The 19,698-nt window shown below is 42.9% G+C and overlaps 1 protein-coding gene across 1 annotated transcript in view; it reads left to right on the top strand.

Annotated features, from left to right (window-relative positions):
- The window catches only part of eif4g3a (eukaryotic translation initiation factor 4 gamma, 3a), a 46,292-nt gene that overhangs the window by 7,916 nt on the left and 18,678 nt on the right, over nt 1-19,698 (top strand). The window contains 9 exon segments of the mRNA XM_061069426.1: nt 5,902-6,069; nt 7,782-7,874; nt 8,591-8,638; nt 14,159-14,335; nt 15,566-15,680; nt 15,852-16,012; nt 16,538-16,696; nt 18,589-18,673; nt 18,890-19,012. Coding sequence (XP_060925409.1) covers nt 5,902-6,069; nt 7,782-7,874; nt 8,591-8,638; nt 14,159-14,335; nt 15,566-15,680; nt 15,852-16,012; nt 16,538-16,696; nt 18,589-18,673; nt 18,890-19,012 — 1,129 coding nt within the window.

Raw genomic sequence — 19,698 nt, 5'->3', positions numbered from 1 at the left:
ATTTGGCTGCAGTCGTAACAAGGGTATGTCTCTGTCTGTCTGTCTGTCTGTCTGTCTGTCTGTCTGTCTGTCTGTCTGTCTGTCTGTCTGTCTGTCTGTCTGTCTGTCTGTCTGTCTGTCTGTCTGTCTGTCTGTCTGTCTGTCTGTCTGTCTGTCTGTCTGTCTGTCTGTCTGTCTGTCTGTCTGTCTGTCTGTCTGTCTGTCTGTCTGTCTGTCTGTCTGTCTGTCTGTCTGTCTGTCTGTCTGTCTGTCTGTCTGTCTGTCTGTCTGTCTGTCTGTCTGTCTGTCTGTCTGTCTGTCTGTCTGTCTGTCTGTCTGTCTGTCTGTCTGTCTGTCACCCACCAGATGTGGCTGGGTTGTGAAATATTTGCAAACAACTATTACTGTGAACTTTTTTCTTTTCATTTGTGCTTTGTGGCTTGGATAAGCAGCATTGTGGCTTTCAGACGATTACAGGTAATCTGTGAATCATGGGGAAACGCCGCCTTTCTGACGAGTCACATTATGTGTGCAAATCTCCTCTCTTAGTTTCTCATAACATGACAAAATGAAAGTGAAAATTGTAAACACTATGTTCCGCATAGCTCACTGTTATTGTGCCCCTTCTCCCTTCGACTTCCATGTGAGAGTCTGAGTCTCTAATTACTCCTAATTCCAGCGTGCAACATTTACTGTGTGTGGGGAGAGGCGTGTTGTTTTTCCAAATTCCCTGGCGATGAAACAGATAATGTTTCCTGCTGTGCTTCTGCTTTTTTTTTTTTTTTGAATCACGGCCCTCTTTTTAAATGATTCTTTTCACTCTTTATTCCCCCCCCCCTCTCCCCCTTGTGTTGTCGGTTACAAGTAGTGGGGTTGGCAGGGGGCCAAGGGAGATGACGGCCCCCGCAGGCGAGAGCAGAGTAAAAGAAGAGGACTTAGGGGAAAGGGAGGCCAGATTTGGATGAAAGGAAGAGAGCCAGACGTTCGGTTTCCCTTAAACCATATGACCAGCAGTGTGCGAGTCTGTCTGTCGGTCACAGACAACTGCTCAGGCAGGTTATTAACCACAGGGCCTCCTTATCTATGTCACATTCCGTCTTTGGACAGCATCTGATTTATGTGATACTCATTATTTTATGCTTCCGAAGACTCAAAGATAAGTGTCTTTGGTTTGAAGACTTAATGGAACCTGAAGTGTTACAGGTTTATTCAGTGTCGTGACAGGAGAGTTAACTTATATTTGCCCAATAAATGTTTACAAAATAAAGGGAATAAGTATGGACAGTTTGTTCTTCCCATTAAAGGCGTGAGCAGTTGTCTAATCTGCTCTCTGTGTCCCCCTGCCTGAAGCGGTCCAGGAATCCATTTCTGCTTTTCCCTTTAACTCTTGCAAAATGGTGAAGGTACATAGTGTACTCTCAGAGATGGGGCATTTTGGGCGGGGGGGTGGGGTGGGGGTTGGCCGGGGGGGATCCTTGAAACCCATCTAGCTGTGCTATTGGGGTCTCTAGGAACGCATTGCTCAAAAACACAAATGTATAATCAGCAGAGTTACATCAGCGTTTGCTGAACGGAAAACTCTCAAACATACCAGGTGAACTCTTCTCACCAGGGTTTAGTCAGCAACACGTAGATTAATCAGAGCCTCTGACATGACTGTGTAGAATCGTACCTGTCAAGCATTCAGACTAATCTGTAGAATGTAACTTGTTTTTTGGTTTCTTGTTACTTTGAGAGTTTTCCTTAATGTAACCTTTTCAGAATCCCATGGGTTCAGCTGTCATTGGACGATCGAATCTTCCCCACACAGTGCGAGTCACTGCATGCAGCCAAACCCGATCAAATACTGTACATATCCACCTGTAAGGATACCGCATTAGACGCATGTGACTCATAGCTACACTATGCATACAACTTTTAAAAGCTGTTTTCATCCTTCAAATGACTATTAATGCACAATGGTCATATACATAAACTAGATGCAGCAAATGGTTGCTTAGTTGCAAAAAATACTATAGATGAGAAACAACAACGGTTAGAATTAGGAGGAGCGATTTCTTTTCATAGACCAACGACAAGGTGGAACTGTTACTGACAGTAAGTGTTGGCAACACTCTGCCCTTACCGATGGTAGTTGAGGTCCTGGTGAGACCCATCCAGGGTTCGAACGAGTCATCGTATCCAAACTCCTCTGTTTCTGCCCATCAAGACTAAAACCCAGCACCTCAGATTCAAACAATAGCAGAGCCGGCGGCGTTTCCGAATTTCTCTGAAAATTCGGTAGGAGCGTGGATGGCAGGTGTAAATGTAAGTGTTTTAAAATGTAAACGCATTTATATGGAAGAGTTTGGGAGCGTCCAAGAAAAATCTGTACTCTCCCTTAAAATGTATTGTTTGTCACAGTATTTGTAATTAAGATTTTTGATAGAGCGATTCTTCATTTTGATTGAGTAGCTTTCACAGGCACCGTAAACATTACAGGAGAAGACATGATGTTGTGTATCTGAACGCTGCAGGCCTGTCATGCAAACTCGACACTTCAGGGGACCGCTGCCATTCACTGACTCCTTCAGGAGTTAATTAACATTTCCTGTATCAGATAATTATCAAATTCCAATAGTTCTTATATATAGTATTTGAACCTGCTCGGGGCATCAACATGTGAGTTAAAGGCTTCAGGCGGACAGATTTATAATGTCCTTGTCTGAACTTTGCTCTGGGTTTTCCCGTTGAGCAGTACAGGATATATATTCACCTGGGGGGCAGTAATGTGATTGACTGATTGTGACAGTCCGGACGTTAAAGGCACAGATTCCTCTATGTTCATTGTTGCGCATCTTGTAAATGTATATTTACTTTGGAAAAAAGCAAGAAAAGAATATTGATTTCCACTCTCACTCCACATGGTATTGATTTCTGTTGCATCAAAAAACTGGAACTGGAAAAAAATGTATTCAATCTAGACATTATAGTTGTCATTTGTGGGGAAATATCGGCTTATATGTTTTTGCTACCCCTATGGTTGTATCAACTTAATTATTTGACACCACAAATAAGTGATAACAATCCTTTGTCTGTCAACATCAGGCGGCTGCACGATGTGAACTTTGCACAAATAAAGTCACTTTCTATTCAGCTTTGAGCTTATTTATCTACTGTAACACAACAATAGTGCAAACATTTTTTTCTCATCTCATTTGTGGGGGTTAAGGCTACAACAATGATGCCACTGCTGGAAAATAAACTGAGCCTGTGGCATGAAACTGATTTTCTGTGCAGTGGATGTTGGGTTTAGCACTTTGCTCTCCCCCCCCCCCCCCCCTCTCTGCCCCTCATGCATAGCCTCTATACAGCCAGCCTGCCTCCCCTCCCCCATCCCATCACTCTGTATGTCCTCAGAATCAGTCACTCGCCTGAAGCAGAGCAGGCTCCTCCCATGGCAACAGCAGCTAGATTAGTTGCTTTATCCCAGGTCATCTGAGGGAAGTGGGCCACACAGAGAAGATGGAGAAATGCAGAGCGGCTTGGTACTATAGAGGCTGTACAGAATGTTCCCTTCAGTACCAGGTAGATGTGAATGCTCTACGTTTGGAATGCAGTTTTTTTAAAATGCCAGTGTTGTTTTTTAAGGGGCTTTAAAGCTCTAATGGCCAGGTTCTGTAAGAGGGGAAAAGGGCTGAGGGAGGAGAAGAGGGTTTCCAAGCTTTCCATAGCGTCTCAGTGCCTCCTACCTTTTCTTCCTGCAGTATCCTCTCTCTTTCCCTGTGGTGTCAGGCATGCTGCAACAGCAAGCTACACCTGCAGTGGTGCCAGCCCACAGCTGCAGCAGCCAAAGTCCATCTTGACACACTGCGGGCAAAGCCAACATCCACACTGATGCCTTCTAGTTTCTAAATGCATCACTTCTGCTACGTTCACGTCTGTCATCCACGCTACTCCAGAGCCTGTGATCCCTTTTAAAACGTGGAAGTTAAGGAAGCATTGCTGGCTCTGCTATAGTTTGAAAAACTCTGGGGTTGTGTTTTAGTCTGGACGGGCAAAACCAGCAATATAGTGCTACAGAGACCGCCCACTTTTAGAATGGCTCTGGCTGCGGAAATAGATTTCACATTAATTTTCCTGACATTTCAGAAAATCTCTATAAAGAGTTTCAAGCCTCGTTCCAGGCTGAGTCGTAGCACTTCTCATTGACGTTGCAAATTAGAGTTATTTTTCTGTAAAAATGTAATGGCTATTAGGGATGGGCATTCGATTAAATTGTCTTCATCGATCGTCGGGAGAGTTAATGACGAATTTTCGATTAATCATTAATATTTTTATATTAAAATTCACTATTTATGGGCTGTTAAAATGCAGTGAAAATAGATAAAACACAGCGTGTTTCCTCATTGAGATCTTTATTACAAGATGAACAACTCTTGTGGCAGTTAAACGGGATCCGTTCAATGGTTACACTTGAAAATATGCGCTGCTGTACTCTTCAGCCCCGCTGAGAGAGCAGCTAGCCGCTGAGAGCTAGCTGGACTCCGCGGCCCTCGACCTCCTACTCTGGTGGTTGTCGCGTCCTCACTCCCGGAGCCCCTCCACCAGACCCGGCCCTGTCCGGGTGCGAAGAGGCTAGCTTTCGAGCTAGCCTCTGCTAGCTGCGGAGCTCGGCTGAATGTCCGCACACGGACCCTCAGTCAACGGGAAGGGAACCCGTACAGACCCGGGTCTGGGTGAGGTTCCGGGATTGATGACATGACAACAACCGGACTGAGAGGTCGAGAACCGTCAGATCCATCTAGCTCCCAGCGGCGCGTGTAGAGTGTAGCTCCGGGCTGCTTCCTACAGCTGCTAATATTGTCACTGTGCTGCGTTCAGGCAACTCGGATATTCTGCCCTCCTACTCATGTGCTCATGGAGACGTATAGCTTCGCAGTATTGGCAGTGAACGCAACAGAATTTCGTCGAAGACAAAATAATGTCCTCGACGAAATTCTTTATGATCAATTAATCGATCGTCGATCAATTATGCCCATCCCTAATGGCTATTATAATAGCATGCCTGAAAATCTCTGTTCAGAAAATAGATTTTTTTGTACTTCCATAACCAGACTGATTTCTATGACGTAAAAAATATCAAATTTGAGTAAGGAGTCAAAAACGTAGTTGAAAGGTAGCAAAGCTTTGGCAAACGTTACTTTCAGCAATATTTCCACCTTGTCTGCGATCCAAGAAAATCTAAATCTTCAATCTTACTTTTCGCCACTTCTGTTCCATGTTAGTAGTATTTTCCGCAACCAGATGCAGAGAAGACAATCGGCTTCTTCCTTACACCTGCTTACACGACCAGTACACATGAGTGGTAATGTAATACGTTTGTTTCAGGAGTGATAGTTTGTCTGACACAGCTGCGTTCGTCACGACATGGATGGTTTTACTTTTAAAACGGCTTTTTATTGTCAATGTAACACAAGAGCGGAGTCAAATCCTATATTTTCACAGCGCTCTCTGGGAAGGCTCCACCCTCCTTTGGCTCATCGACAAGGCTTGTTTAACACGACTCAGTTGTACCAGGTGTCACAAATATCACAAATGAGTGGGAATGTAATATAATTTACTTGACCCAGTTTTGCCATATGAGGCCCAGACATCCTTGCACAACATGTTCTGGCACAGTGGGCTGCAGGAGAGGCCAGATCCCCGTCGTTGGCCAACTGCAGCCGGCTTCAACACCCACAGATCCAGGTCCTTACCTCGGCACTCACACAGGGCTAATCCTGGAGCTCGAGTGCTTATTTTACATTCCTCTGCAGGAGGCCGCAAAAATGACCTGCGGAATCCTGCCATCGCTGTTCTTCCTTTTCATCAGTGTTTTTTCATCAATCTGACTGAAGTCACATTTGTCATGTGTATAATTTTACTGTGTTTGTCATGCAGGTACCCAGGCATGCTGGTCCCCAATACACTGCTCACGACATCACAAAGGGACACCCTAATTTGGCGGGCACCCCGCCTGGTCATGCCCACTCCCCGGCGCTCTCTCAGGTATCAATACCCACAGCTTCCCCGTATCGCTACCCTAAGGGCTGGGAGACAGGCGGAGGGGTGAGTTCATCACTGTGTTTGCCGTCATCCTCTCTGCATGTTCATCCTCTATCTGTCAGTTTGTCTCCTTTGTCTGTTTGACCTGTGTTAGGTCTGGGCGACATGTCATTACTATATCTTATTGTTTCCTAATAGCCTCAAATCATATATTGTTTCACTTGTTTAAACGTGTGAACGAATGAGAACTTGTATTTAACCAAAACTTGACAATGTAAGAATTTTGACCCTTTTTTAAATTCAAAATTATCGTGTTTTTGCTTGAATTTTGAATAATGATTTGAAACATCGCCTACCCCTAGCCTGTATTATCTGTCTTTTATTACATCAGTGTTTTATTTTGCTGTTTGTCATTCTCTCTCTTAATATTTCTACACGGCAATAAACTGTGTATAAGACTGTTGTTTTATTAAATTCAGATTACATTCTTAAAAATTGGGTCAAATTCTAGAACACTGAATACTGCTGCATCAACATACATCTTCTGTATATTCTATTCTATTCTGTACGACAGCTACTTCACCAGGAGGTCGTGATGTAGCTCAACCTCAAATCAGATCACATTGGTCTGTTAAACACACTGTAAGGCTTTTAAGGAAAAGAAGTTTGAAACCTGGTTATGGTTAGACCTAAACTCTTAGTGTGGAAGCTCTTTAAAAATAGAAAGTTGTAAATAAAGAAGATGTGGGTGGGAAATCCTGGATCCCATCAGGGTTACAAGCAGAAGCTCTTGGTTGAATTTAAACAAGAACTCAAATCCATATAAATCATTTAGATTTATACGGATTTGAGATGGTAGAGGTTTGGTTAGTTGAAAGGCAACTGTCTTCTCTGCTTGTAACCACAATGGCATCCATATGTGATGCAGGCTGGATGCGGAAATAATAAAATACAGAGGACCAGCTGGTAAATCGAGGCTAGCCATTATGGGAGAGTTTTACATTCTTCATTTCGTTGGGAAAAATCCCTAAACCAATGGACACGGACCTCTCAGTTTAACTATTAATCATAAAGATTGTTGCTGCTGTGAAACTGGCAACCGTGCTCTCATCAATAGGCATCTTGACTCCATGACTCAGCATCTCTGGAAGTATGCGACTACGCTCGCAAGGAATCTAGAAGTTCCTCTTTACTGTTACAGCCTAATGGCCCACCGCCTCCCGCTGAAGCAGCTCTAGTCTCTCACCAGCCGTCTATAAATAGCCCTGTCAGCCAGCACGCACTGAAATGATCACAACCGTAGCAGCAGCAGCTCGAGGAAGAGTCAGAATATCTGTTTAAACCCACCTCAGCCGGGCACCACAGCTCACAAGATAAAGGATAAAGGGACACGGGATTTGCAGTCCTTCAGGCTACCAATTATTTACTCCTGGTGCATAAATCCCACATTTTTTCCTAGCAACATCTAAAGTAGTCAGGCGTTTTGTTAGGCTATGTTAGAGTGAGTCCTTTTAAACCCCAACACCAGACGTATGTAAACATATTTAAACCCTTGTCATGGGTCATTTCTTCCATAAGAAGTCTTGAGCTTCCATAGATGCAATGTGTTCAACGCACCACGGTTTACAGTTGAACATTATGAACTTGAATATGTCCATAATGTCTCCTTGTAAAGTGTGACTTGTGTAGAATAAATGACAAGTGACAGATTGCAGCACAGCTCCTGGTTTGTGTTTAACAAGCCGTCTCCCTCTGTCCATCTCTTCTCTTCACAGTCTCCATACAACCCTGGACAAAATGCTGGCTCCCCCTCTCTAGTGTACTCTCCCCAGACACAGCAAATAAATGCACAGCCACAGAGTCGCCCGGTGAGTGTCCCTCCGGTGTTTCATTTACAGCTCACCCACCTCAGAGCAACCAAACTGTTGTGATTGTTATGATCTCCCAAAGCAACAAGCCTAGTAAGAAGTATCCAAAATATGATATTTTCCAACATTCTATGTATAATTACACTTAATATTGATTGGTTCCTTCTCATCAAGAGAGCAAGACTAACCAGACCTGAGTCAGTGTGTATTCACTCATGCAGGAAGTCTTGTTTTTAAAACTGTTATGTTTGTCACTTATATACAATTTGGAATTCTAAACATTGTCCTGAGTGATGGATGGGGTTTTGAACAAACAATTTATAGAGCTGAGGTAGATGAGTTATTATACCTCCTCTCTGTCCTTGCACAATAATAAGCATTACATCAATATAAATTGGACTTTAGTTATTTGGCTATTGATGAGAATTATATTACGATAATTATTGATATCGTTTTATTGCCTAGCTCCCTGTAAATCTAGTTTCACTGCTGCTTACAACAAGTTAAAATGTACAAGCTACTATTTGCAAACTTTTGCTTTGATCTTTGCCTTTTAAAGCTTTGTTGTTCTGTGATTTTGTGTCTGTATTTTCAAGCATCTGCCTCCATCACTCATTTATCTCTGTGTCTCTCTTATGCTCTTTTTTCCCCCCTCGCCATGCTTTGCCATCCCTGCTTCTCTCTCCTTGCTGGACCTCTCCTCACTCCCACAGCAGTTTGCTACGGGCCCTCGACCGACCCATCATCAGGTAATTTACCCCACTGTACGTCCCCTCCTGCTTATCTTCTTGCACCATCATCATAATATCAGTTTGCTGGTACCTGCATGCAAATAAACCTCAACAAGGGGCCTAAAGTCTCTGATTTGAAAACCTACAAATATCATGAACACAGATTAACATGTTTCAATTGTCATGTTGTTTTTTCCTGAGTGTGCTGCTACTTAATCATGAGAGCCAGGCGGGTGCACAGAGCAGTTTCTTTATGGGGGTGATTTTGCTCTTTTACAGGTTTATTTTTATGGCGACATTTGTCTGACTCACCAGATTCAGACTGTGGGTATCAGCTTGACATTGGCAGAGCATCTCACACAGAATACTGTTAACCGTCTGCTTCAGGCTTGTTACTGTTTAAAAACCCCTCTCCTACCTCAGAGCTAGCAACCTGTACGCTGAAAATGAGTTTTGATGGAGATTGGCATCGTAATATTGCACAGTTGACATTTATTTTGCTGTGTTTTTGTGGGTAATCAACCATTTTAATAACATTATTTTTGCAAACAATTGTTCTTTTCCCTCGTAGCCGAATGATAAGTGCAGCCAGACCTTTCTCCAGTGCTGACACCGCACTGTGGAGATGGGCCTGGCTGTGAGAGACTATGATGAGACTGAAATTGGTTCATTCCAAATAAATGATAATTGGTATTACATAGTCTTTATAGGTTTTATTGTAATGAGGCTTGTGTGTGTCCTGGGCGCCAAGTGGAACAAATAACAACAGAGTCTCTCAGCTTTCTTACAGATGATATATTTTTATATGTGTTTATAAGTCAGTTTCACATGATAGAACCTTGTCCTTGATTGGATTAACACAGTTTCACACACACACACACACACACAGACAGTCTGCAGCCAGACACAAGCTGATTAAAGTTGTATATTCTCTGCTTGAGTAAAGGAACCTCATTAGTCTGCATTTGCAAACCCCAAACAATTTGAATTTATTTTCCTGCATGGTTTGTAATCAAAAAGAGAGTGTGTCTGAAAGCAGCAGCCTTGTGAGCCCATTGTATTTCATTTTTTTAGTCTGGGAGCTGACTTGCTGTCGCATCTCGACACCATTCAACACACTATTAGCTGATTAGGCCATTGAATAAAGCCTCACTACCGCCAGTTGTGCTTTACACAATGTAGGGCCCTTATGTGCAGCCGAAGATTGGGGCTAAATATCAGTTCTTGCGCCCGTCGCCAACCAAAGTTTGTTTTCCCCCTTTTATTTTTTAGTTTCATTAAAAACGTAGAAGAGACGTTATCTCCCGTCAGCACCAGTCTTCCAGGGTATTTTTGCTGAATCGTTTAACGCCTGAAAATAGAAAAGGGGCCATTTGTTATTCCTGCGCATGCATTGCTAAAACTTTCCAATTTATTGCAGTGACAACCCCATCATGACACCATTGGTTCATGGTTTCCAGTTATTACATTAAGGCACTGCAATCAATCTGCTTATTTAGTGGAACCTTATTGTTTGTACCAAATTTCACACACCGCCCTTAACATTCTGATCCACGAATTATTCCCTGGTTATTAGTGAAACTTAAAAAAATATCCTATCTCACAATGTCAAAAGAAAGTGACAAAAAACCCTTCCCTTGATCCGGCCCTTTGTCCGTGTAACCGTATCTTTTCCCAGTGTCAGAAGACAAAGATGTGAGGGATGGCCGATGGTCATCAGGTTCGCTGTCGACAAGGAAAAGGGCTGGAACAGCTGTGTGGACCCAGTGTTTGTGTTCATGACTGACATTTGTGTAAATGACACTATGATGCATCCTGTTGGACAGTTGACACTCTGTGAACCAAGGTCATTAGATTATGAGGGCCGCGAATTATCTCACGGACGCTAAGAGTGTCGGACATTTGGAGGTGCTGACATTCAGTCCATGTGACTTCCTGTTCTTGTTGTGTTTGTTGATTCATGTTGTAGTGATTAACACGATTGCCCACTCCAAAGACTGATGTGTTGTTCACTCCCCTGTTCAGAAAGATGTGCCCTGACTAAGTTGTTTTCTAACATCCTCACCTTCTTGATGCTTCTGTGTGTGTAAATCTTAACAGACTATTAATAGTATGGTGTCAAAGTGTGTCGGATGTGTTTACTGCCATTGGTGTAACACACACACACACACACACAAAGTGCATGCCCTGGCTGTCACAAACTGGCGCTGGGGTCTCTTGTGCCACCACGGAAGTGGAGTTGGAAGCAGATGTAGCTGAACAGTAGCCTTTTATACCAATGGAGAAAACAGCCATTGTCCCCCTGAAACACACTTGATGCACAGTGAAAGGGTGCAGAGGGATCAGAAAATTAATTAATTTGGCCAAAATGTAAGTCTGTCTTCAAACAAGCATCATCTTTATTTCCTTTCATCCCCCACTTATGGGTGTAACCGACCTATTTAGATTTCAGACACAGCTCTTGAGTGTGACTGTGTTTTTGTGTTTGTGAACCAAAAGGTCAAAGTCAGAGGAGATAAAACATAAAAACAAAAGCGCTTCACAGTGTAAATTACTCTATTAATCTCAATTTGATCCGCAAATTTGTGGTATTTGTTTGCCTTCAATAGTGGAAATGTCACACGATGTCAACACCAGACTGAGAATTAAGATGGACAACACGTCTCCAGTTCCTCCCGTTGTACAAAAACTAAACTAATATATATACCAGGTACCAGTGATACCATCTTGCACTTTGATGCCGTTTGGAGACAGTCTGCAAATTTGTGACTGTGGAGCGGCTGTAAAAAGATTGCTCGAGCAATTGTAAGTCAATCTCAGCTGTCAATCATGATGACTCAGGCCATTTTTATAACCTTTAATAACAAATTATGACTTTATGACTTTATATAATGGAAAAAGGATATATTTCATCCCATCCATTGACATGGAGGAGGCAAGGCTTTATGACCTAAACTGCTATATTTTCAAATGACAGGAATAATTCAATCATGAGTTCACAGTGTGTTTCTCCTGTGCTTTGCAGCAAAAACAAACGGGAACAAAAGGTTTGAACTCTATTGCCTTTGTCATAAATACTGTACCGGACTACCAGGGTAATGAGGCGAACACCTATCAGCTTCCTTATATTGAAAGATGCCTGTGGATCAAATCCCACTTGGCTCGCGGCACTCAACATCATATCTGTTGCTAAGTCAGCTCTGCAGGTGACAGCCAAGTCCCGTCGGGACCTGGAAACTGCAAATTGACAAAACCAGAGGCCGACTGGGACGTAGGCTCAGGCTGCACAATGTGACAATTGCTCCGGACCACTCACTGTTTCAAGTGGCTGAAAAATGACATGCTATTTTCCTGCCTTCATGTGTGCGGGTGAATGATGCTTGTTGTTTGTACTGAGGCTTCGGTCTCACCAGTGCAGTCTCCCATTGGCTTTTCTCTCTTTCCTGCTTTCAATACTCAAGGGAGGATTCAGGCCCATCCAGGTAACATTTAACTGTTTAAAAGTCTCTTGAGACCTGCATGGCATGATGAGGATTGTCCTTAAATGATCCCACCCCTCCTAACTTCTAACCCTGTACGTTTCCCTTCATTCTCACTGCAGTGAATGCTCAGATGAGAGGTCCTTCCTCTGTTATCATCGTTGTATCTATATGTCCCGTCCTTAATCCTGTAGTAGATCATTACTAAACTTCTCAGTTCATATTCTTTGCTCCATTTCATGATTCATCTTTTACGAGCTTGCACAATTTAATGAGCAGCATGAGGGATGAGAGTATTTTGCAGAATATTACTCCTTGAAATATGTGTTTTTAGTTCCTTGTTATGTTTTAAGTGTCTGCTACTTGTTGGAAATACATATAATGTTATTTAATAGATGCCCATCAGAACTTTGCCTTAAACATATGAAGAATACAGCAGGAGGTTGTTCGGGTCTGACACATTCACAACAGGAAAATCTCTTAAGCAGTCTGGCAGTCTGAGTAGAGCCTGCTGGAGACGCGACATTGTGTAAAGATTCTGCTCCAGAAAACGCATGTTTTTTGTTATTAACACATCAGCACAGGCTTTGGCCCTTGACCTCTTTGTTGGTGTCTTCCACGACTATTACATCTCTTTTGCATCCTGACATGTATATATATTTTCTCACTTTTGCGTCCATTGCATGTTAGAAACGTCATCAACATGTCTGCACATTTTCCTCAGGAATCGGTTGGAAAAGTTCCAGACAGTGTCCGTAGCGACTGACACAGACATTTCAGTTCTCACGTACATGTCTGAAAGCAGCTAGACTTGCATATGGTGTCATTGGGCTACACTAAATGTTTCAATGATTGTTTCAAGCCTGACTTACCAAACACTTTAAGTTGTCAGCGCTGAAAACTTCCTCCTTACTGTTGACTCACACTTCTTGTCGCACCATTGACTTAACCGAGGCCGTCTCAGGGTAGCTGATAACGAACAGTTTCCTGTTCATTTCCCAGACTTCCACAGGGCTATTTACAGTAAAGTAAGCCATTGGACCTGATTTATTATGTTGAAGGTGATTTCCCTCCTGGGTATTTTTAGACGGTTTTACAGCATTGTCTACTCTGCTCTCCCTCACCGGAGCACGCTCACTGCAGGCGGGTGTCCCCAACCTGGGCCTTAGTTGTTTGGAACCCCGACGATCGTTGTGCTCTTCTTTCTGACTGGAACTCGAGAGATTCCTGCATTAAATTTTATGCGCTGCCCAACAAACACAGAGCTCGTCATTAAACCTAATTAAACATTAGAGTCTCAACTGATTTAAAGATGGCAGCTACAGTTTTATTTTCTACATCGTGAGTGCTCTGTGATCCACGAGAAAAGGCCACATTGCTGCTTGATGAACACAGCCGTGTCACGTGTCACACTTTTAGTACAACTGAAAGGTTGGCTGAGCAGCTCGGGCACAAAAAGAGGTTTTTGCAGCCATTCAGCAGCTTTTATTTTTTAACAGCTGTGGAGTCTGGTGCAGCATTTGTTGAGCTTATCAGAAAATCATTTGAGTTTCTCTGAATTAAACGCTGAATCATTGATGGCCATAAAAACCAAAGCACCAAAGTATCTGCGCCGGGTTGTGCCCCCTACTTTGTAGATTTATCTGATTCATGTTTTTTTAATTCAAATATTACATCCACATTTCTTTAAAGTTTAGTGAAGTAATTCAGGGTAATTATGAGTTGTTTATTGAAGAATAAAAGGAAGTTTAAAGGGCTGCATATCTGCCTGAAAATCATTCAGCAGTTTATCCCTCCGAGTGGTTGAAATGTGATGGTCTGAATGGTCTGCAGCAATGATGAGAGCTCAGAGAAATCTGTGGTGCTGGTTCCTTCTTGTTTAGTTATTTTTCGCTGCTGATGAAACAGCAGGGGAGCCTCACTGTGAGAGATGTGTTGGCCAAATGGTGAAGTCGTCTGAAAAACTGGACTTGTTTGTACTTTAGTTGAAAGCATGGCAGCCTGCAGAAATCAGTCGGCTGTCTCTGAGATCGTACTCAATGTCTTCCGTTTTTCTCTCCCATCTTACCTACAGTTTTTCCAGAGGACTCAGATGCAGACTGCTAGGCCGACCATCCCGACAAACACGCCCTCCATACGGCCTGGCTCACAGACTCCTACAGCCGTCTACCCCACTAATCAGCCAATCATGATGACCATGGCACCCATGCCTTTCCCTTCCCCGCAGGCTGCACAGTACTACATCCCACAGGTGAAAGAAACACACTGACCTGTTTACAGTTGATGTTTGCTCTCATTCAGGGGTAGGGGAACCTTTTTTCCTATCAAGGGCCATTTCAATATTTATAACATCCTTCAAGAGCCATGCTAAATTATTGATCACATATCACACTCGCCTTTCTAATGTAATGGCTGGCACTGCCTGCTCTGATGTCAGGTGATAGTGATGGCGACGCTACCTGCAGCTAGTTTTCCAGGTTCGTGTGAGTTTGTTGAGAGGAACTGAGTCTTTGCAGTAGAGAAGAGCAGCTCACATTAGTAGGCTGGCTCAAACGGAAACACACACTTCAGTGTATGTCTCCTCAGAACAAGAAAATCCTCAGGCTGAACATATCATTTATCGAGCTTGAGCGGAGGGAGGTTGTTTGACTTATTTTGGAGCTCTTAACAAATATTCTCCCGAAGGAGTTTTTTACACCACACAACATATTCAGATGTCATAGCAGACTCTTCCTCTTGCAGGGTAGGAATTTGCAGTATTTGCCCAATGCCCTGCAGTGGCAACAAGGCACTCCCCTATTCTCCTTCTGAATGAGAGTGTTTTCTGTTTCATGTTGCATTATTAGGTATTGAGTGTGTACTGATGAGGATTTTAGCTGCAACACAACAAAATGTGAAAGGTTGTGAATACAGTGTAATGGAACACATAGTCAGGATGTAACATACACGTTAACTGTAGGATTTAAAACAATTTATATGGTTAACTAGAAAGGCACCCATACTCTGATATAACTGAATGATGACACCTCTGAAAGTACTTATTTTGATTCACAAAATCTGGATCCACACTAGATTTCACCTGTTTATAGATATTACCACTCAAGACATGCATACTTTTTCTATTAAGATCCTTTAAAAGTGAAAGTGAAACCTTAACAGTAAAACAGTGAGAACTTAACTTCCTTTGTGGAGGAATTAATCAGTCATCTGGTAAAATTGGGTGTGGATGCAATTTTGAAACTGAAAATGTTTGGGAGCTCTGCAATTCATTAATCATCATGTTTATGTATATATCCTCGTTAATAGTTGAATGTGTGAGAAATGTGCTAAAATTAAATGCATAACATTTTATTGGAATGTTAAAAGATAAAATCATACCACAGATTGAAAAAGTGCACCATTTTTGTATAATGTTTGTTTTTCCCTCGCTGATATTTTTTTTTTTTGATAATAGGTTTCTCCTTGTCCTCTTTACTTGCAGTATCGCCACAGTCAACCCTATGTGGGACCTCCTCATCAGCAGTATGCTGTTCAGCCCCCAGGGTCTGGCACCTTCTATACTGGTCCTGGGCCAGGGGAGTACCCTGCCCCATATCGTGAGTCGTTAATCCAACACAGATACACATCCTGCACTATTCCCACATCACATTTTATAAAATGGTTCACCACACAGTAGCAAAAATACACACTACCTATCAGCCATATGTGCCACCAGAGCAGTCTGTGTTTTACTAAAATATCTTGTCTTTTCTCTGAAACTCGTTCAGATCCCCTCAGGTACCACCCACCTGTCTCGCCCTCTGTCCCTGCTCCCGTTCCCACAGCTGGCCCACCTTACTACCCAGGACAGCCTGTGTACCCCCCATCACCCCCCATCATAGTGCCTACACCACAGCAACCTCCACCAGCCAAGCGTGAGAAGAAAACAGTGAGTATCTTAGGAGTTCCTGTTGGCCGCTCCAGGAACTACATCCCTGATTTCAGTTCAATTCAGTTCAGTCGTTGAGTCGAGTTCAGTTCAGTCGAGATGAATAGATTAGAATTTAGGTCGGTTGAGTTTAATGGTTCAGCTGAGCTCAATGGTTCATTTCAGTTGAGTTCAGATGTTAAGTTGAATAGATTTAGTTGCAATCTGTTATGAATATAACGCACAAACAACATTTTATTACAAAAAGCTGTAGAATAATTTATTGTTTTGCTTATGCTGTCAGCTGATAAGAGACTTTCATAGAGGTATCAGTATTGGTTTTGTTTTAAGGAATGAAAAATGTAAAAAAAGATCATACAAGTTCTATATATTTTCGTGTATTTATGTTTTCTTTCAATTTATAGGTTGTGTCCACAGTTAACTGATTTGATACATCATGTATAAGTTCTTAGCAGTGTCCAACACAGCTGACGACTCACACACATTTGGCAGACTACGGGTCTTTCAAAGACGGGGGTGCTTTAGTGAGGTTTGTTTTTTGTGTCATTGTCCTCCCAGATCCGTATCCGGGACCCCAATCAGGGTGGCAGGGACATCACAGAGGAGATCATGGCAGGGGGTACAGGGAGCAGGAATTCAACGCCTCCTGTAGGTCACCCCTCCTCTACCCCCACCCCACCACAGGTGAGGCGCTCTCTCTCTCTCTCTCTCACACGCTCTCGCTTGCCCAATCTCTCACCCGCAGTAGTTAGAGGTAGTGTAGAGTAAGCGGCAGCTCATCAGCCTGGATCTTTAGCTGAGGGGTGGAGAGATGTCTCGTGTTGCCTGGTAGCAGCGTGAGCGCTCCGCTCTAATCCTTTCTGCTCTCCACCATGTGTGTGACAGACAGGGCACAGCGCCTGTGTCATTTACACGTCTCACTTTCTCATAAGAAGATCACCATGACTCTAAGTGCAAACTGTTACATGTCTGTTGGCTGTCGCTCAGGACATTATCTAATTAAAGACTTACTGATAACAAATATGGGAAAATAACTAGGGCTGGGCAAGTTAACTCGTTTTAATCGAGTTAACTCAAGTGATGAGTTAACTCGATTGTTTATCCGCCAATTATTTTCTTTTTTCCTGTTCTGCAGCATTATTTTCTTTTTTCCTGTTCTGCAGCAGTCAGCAACAGACTTTCACAAAATAAAAGCCTGACTTTCACAATAAAACAATAAATAATCAAACCTGAGTGAATGCGAGATAAAATAATTAATCGAGTTAACTCATCACTTGAGTTAACTCGCGAGTTAACTCGATTGAAACGAGTTAACTTGCCCAGCCCTAAAAATAACCTAAGAGAGTCATTGTTACCATCATTATACACTATTTATTTTCAGACTTGTAGGTTGAGGCCATGACTTGTGAAAAAGCACTCACTTTATTTCCTTGTAGCTGTAAAGTAAATTCAATGCACTGTGTTTCATTTTATACTTTCTTCCTTCTCACCACTGTTTCTTATCACTCGCTGTCTCTTACAGTAGATTTCCTATGTACTGTGTGTATGCTCCTTCTACAGAATCCACTCAGGTCTGCCATCCCAATCACTTCTCTCCTTTAAACCTGCAGTGTGGCTCTTTTGTCTCCCCCTGGCAGTGAGAGTAATTACACAAACACTGGCAACATGTGCTGACGACATATGCTTTGTACGTCTCCTTGCCACCAATTGATTTATTTCTTACTTAGACTACAGCCAAGTTTCTTTATTTTTCTTTATGTTTTTATCTGGAAGAACAAAAACCTCTCTAGGCTCTTTGCCATCAGCTCGTCCAAACTCCTAGTTGCTGTTTTCTACTCCATTTCTGTAACTAGGGTTTTTCCAACGAATCAATCATTACCGGTTGATGTAAAACGCATCTCGACACCATATTTAAAACTCTGGTAAACAATAAAATACAGAGATTTATTCAGAATGGATAAATTCCACAGTTTGAACCTAACAAACATCCATTTATCTATAAAAAGTTCCATATTTCAGCTTTATATCAAATAATTCAACTTTTGGCCTTCTAATAAATAGGTAGGGTTAGGGTTAGAATACGGGTTTGACAGTCCCAGGAAGCCAGCAGGGCTCAGGTGTTTGTGCTGAAAACCACTACACAAACACCAACTGCATTCATACATAAAATGACCCTGCAAGACAACCTTCCTGGATTCTGAAGAGGCGCGTTGTGACTTCTGTCTCCCTTTGTCCTTCTGTAGATGTTAACAGTGTCCTTCCTCTCTTTTTCTGTCTTTTTGTGCCCTTTTTTATCTTTGTATCAACCCCCTTTTCTCTGCATTGATCTGAGCCAATCCCCCTCCTCTTGTCATTCTTCCTACATTGGTCTTCATTCTCTCTGGCTCCCCCCTGTCTTTTTCTTAACCACACCCCCATTGGACCGTCTGCTTAATCCGGCATTTGGGCTTGCTTGTTTGTTTATCTGTTTGTACGCGCACTGCCTTCATCTCTGTGTCCGTCTTTCTGGTTTTCTGTGTTGCTAGTTTTTATGGCCGCACCCTCATTATCCTCACATTTTCTACCTCAAATCGCAGCAGCTGAGCAGCAGCCAGACTCCAGAGCCACAGCCTCAGACGCAGACGCAGCCTCAGCCTCCTCAACCACACCAGGCCCACCCTGGAGGCTACAGCTTGGAGTGTCTGCAGCCACAGCAGCCACAGCAGCAGCCCCAACAGCAACAGCAACCCCAGCAACAGCAACAGCAACCCCAGCATCCCCAACAGCAACAGCAACCCCAGCATCCACAGCCTCCACAACAGCCACAGCAGCCACAGCTACGACAGCCCCAACAGCCACAGCAGCTCCAACAGCCACAGCAACAGCCACTGCAGCCCCCACAGCTCCAACAGCCACAGCCGCAGCCACAGCAACAGCCACAGCCGCAGCCACAGCAACAGCAACAGCCACAGCAGCAGCAGCCGTTGACAAAAGGATCCTCCGACACCAAACCAGGGCCAGGTCTGACCCAACACTCTCACCATTCTTTTAAACTATTTCCACAGATCCTAACAGGAAGGAGTGCCTCTCTTATCAATCTAACCAAGGCAGTTTTAACTCCAGACCTTTTAACATAATATGAGAAAACATTTCTCATGTCAAAGGAGATTTGATCAGTCAAAGTCAGAGTACCCCTATATAATAAACCTGGATAGCCCATATCTCCATTCATTAGGATCGTTGACATGTCAAATTTCAGTTCCATGTGTGTCTCGTGTGACCAAATCAGCAAATTACATTTAATTAAGATCTGTAACTGTTTGGCCCAAAAGTATGATGATTTGGCATTAGACCCTCTAGAATAAGTTGAATCTTATTTTACTGCTGTGTCATTGCCTCCAAGGCCAGACCATGTCGTCTTTCGAGCAGCAAAGTTTTTCCCAGAACTCGCTGCACACTGAACATTTTCACTTTCGGTTCACATACAAAGTGTGATGTCAGCAGGGCTCCTTGAACTTAGGTTGAACCTTTTCTAGTACGTTATGTAATCTGTCTTCCTGCTGCGGTTTCACACTCGCAACCTCCACAAAAATGTAAAAAAAAAAAGTCCCTGTCTGGCTTGTTGAACTTGAAGCTGTCACAGACACAAAATGTCACAGCTTTTAAACAGATATATATTTTTTTATTACATTACTTGTATGTGAAGA

This window comes from Limanda limanda, chromosome 4, assembly GCF_963576545.1.
Source record: "Limanda limanda chromosome 4, fLimLim1.1, whole genome shotgun sequence".
NCBI classification, from domain to species: Eukaryota; Metazoa; Chordata; class Actinopteri; order Pleuronectiformes; family Pleuronectidae; genus Limanda; species Limanda limanda.
The sequence above is the reverse complement of the archived record's forward strand: the minus strand, read 5'-3'. Positions and strand labels throughout refer to the sequence as shown.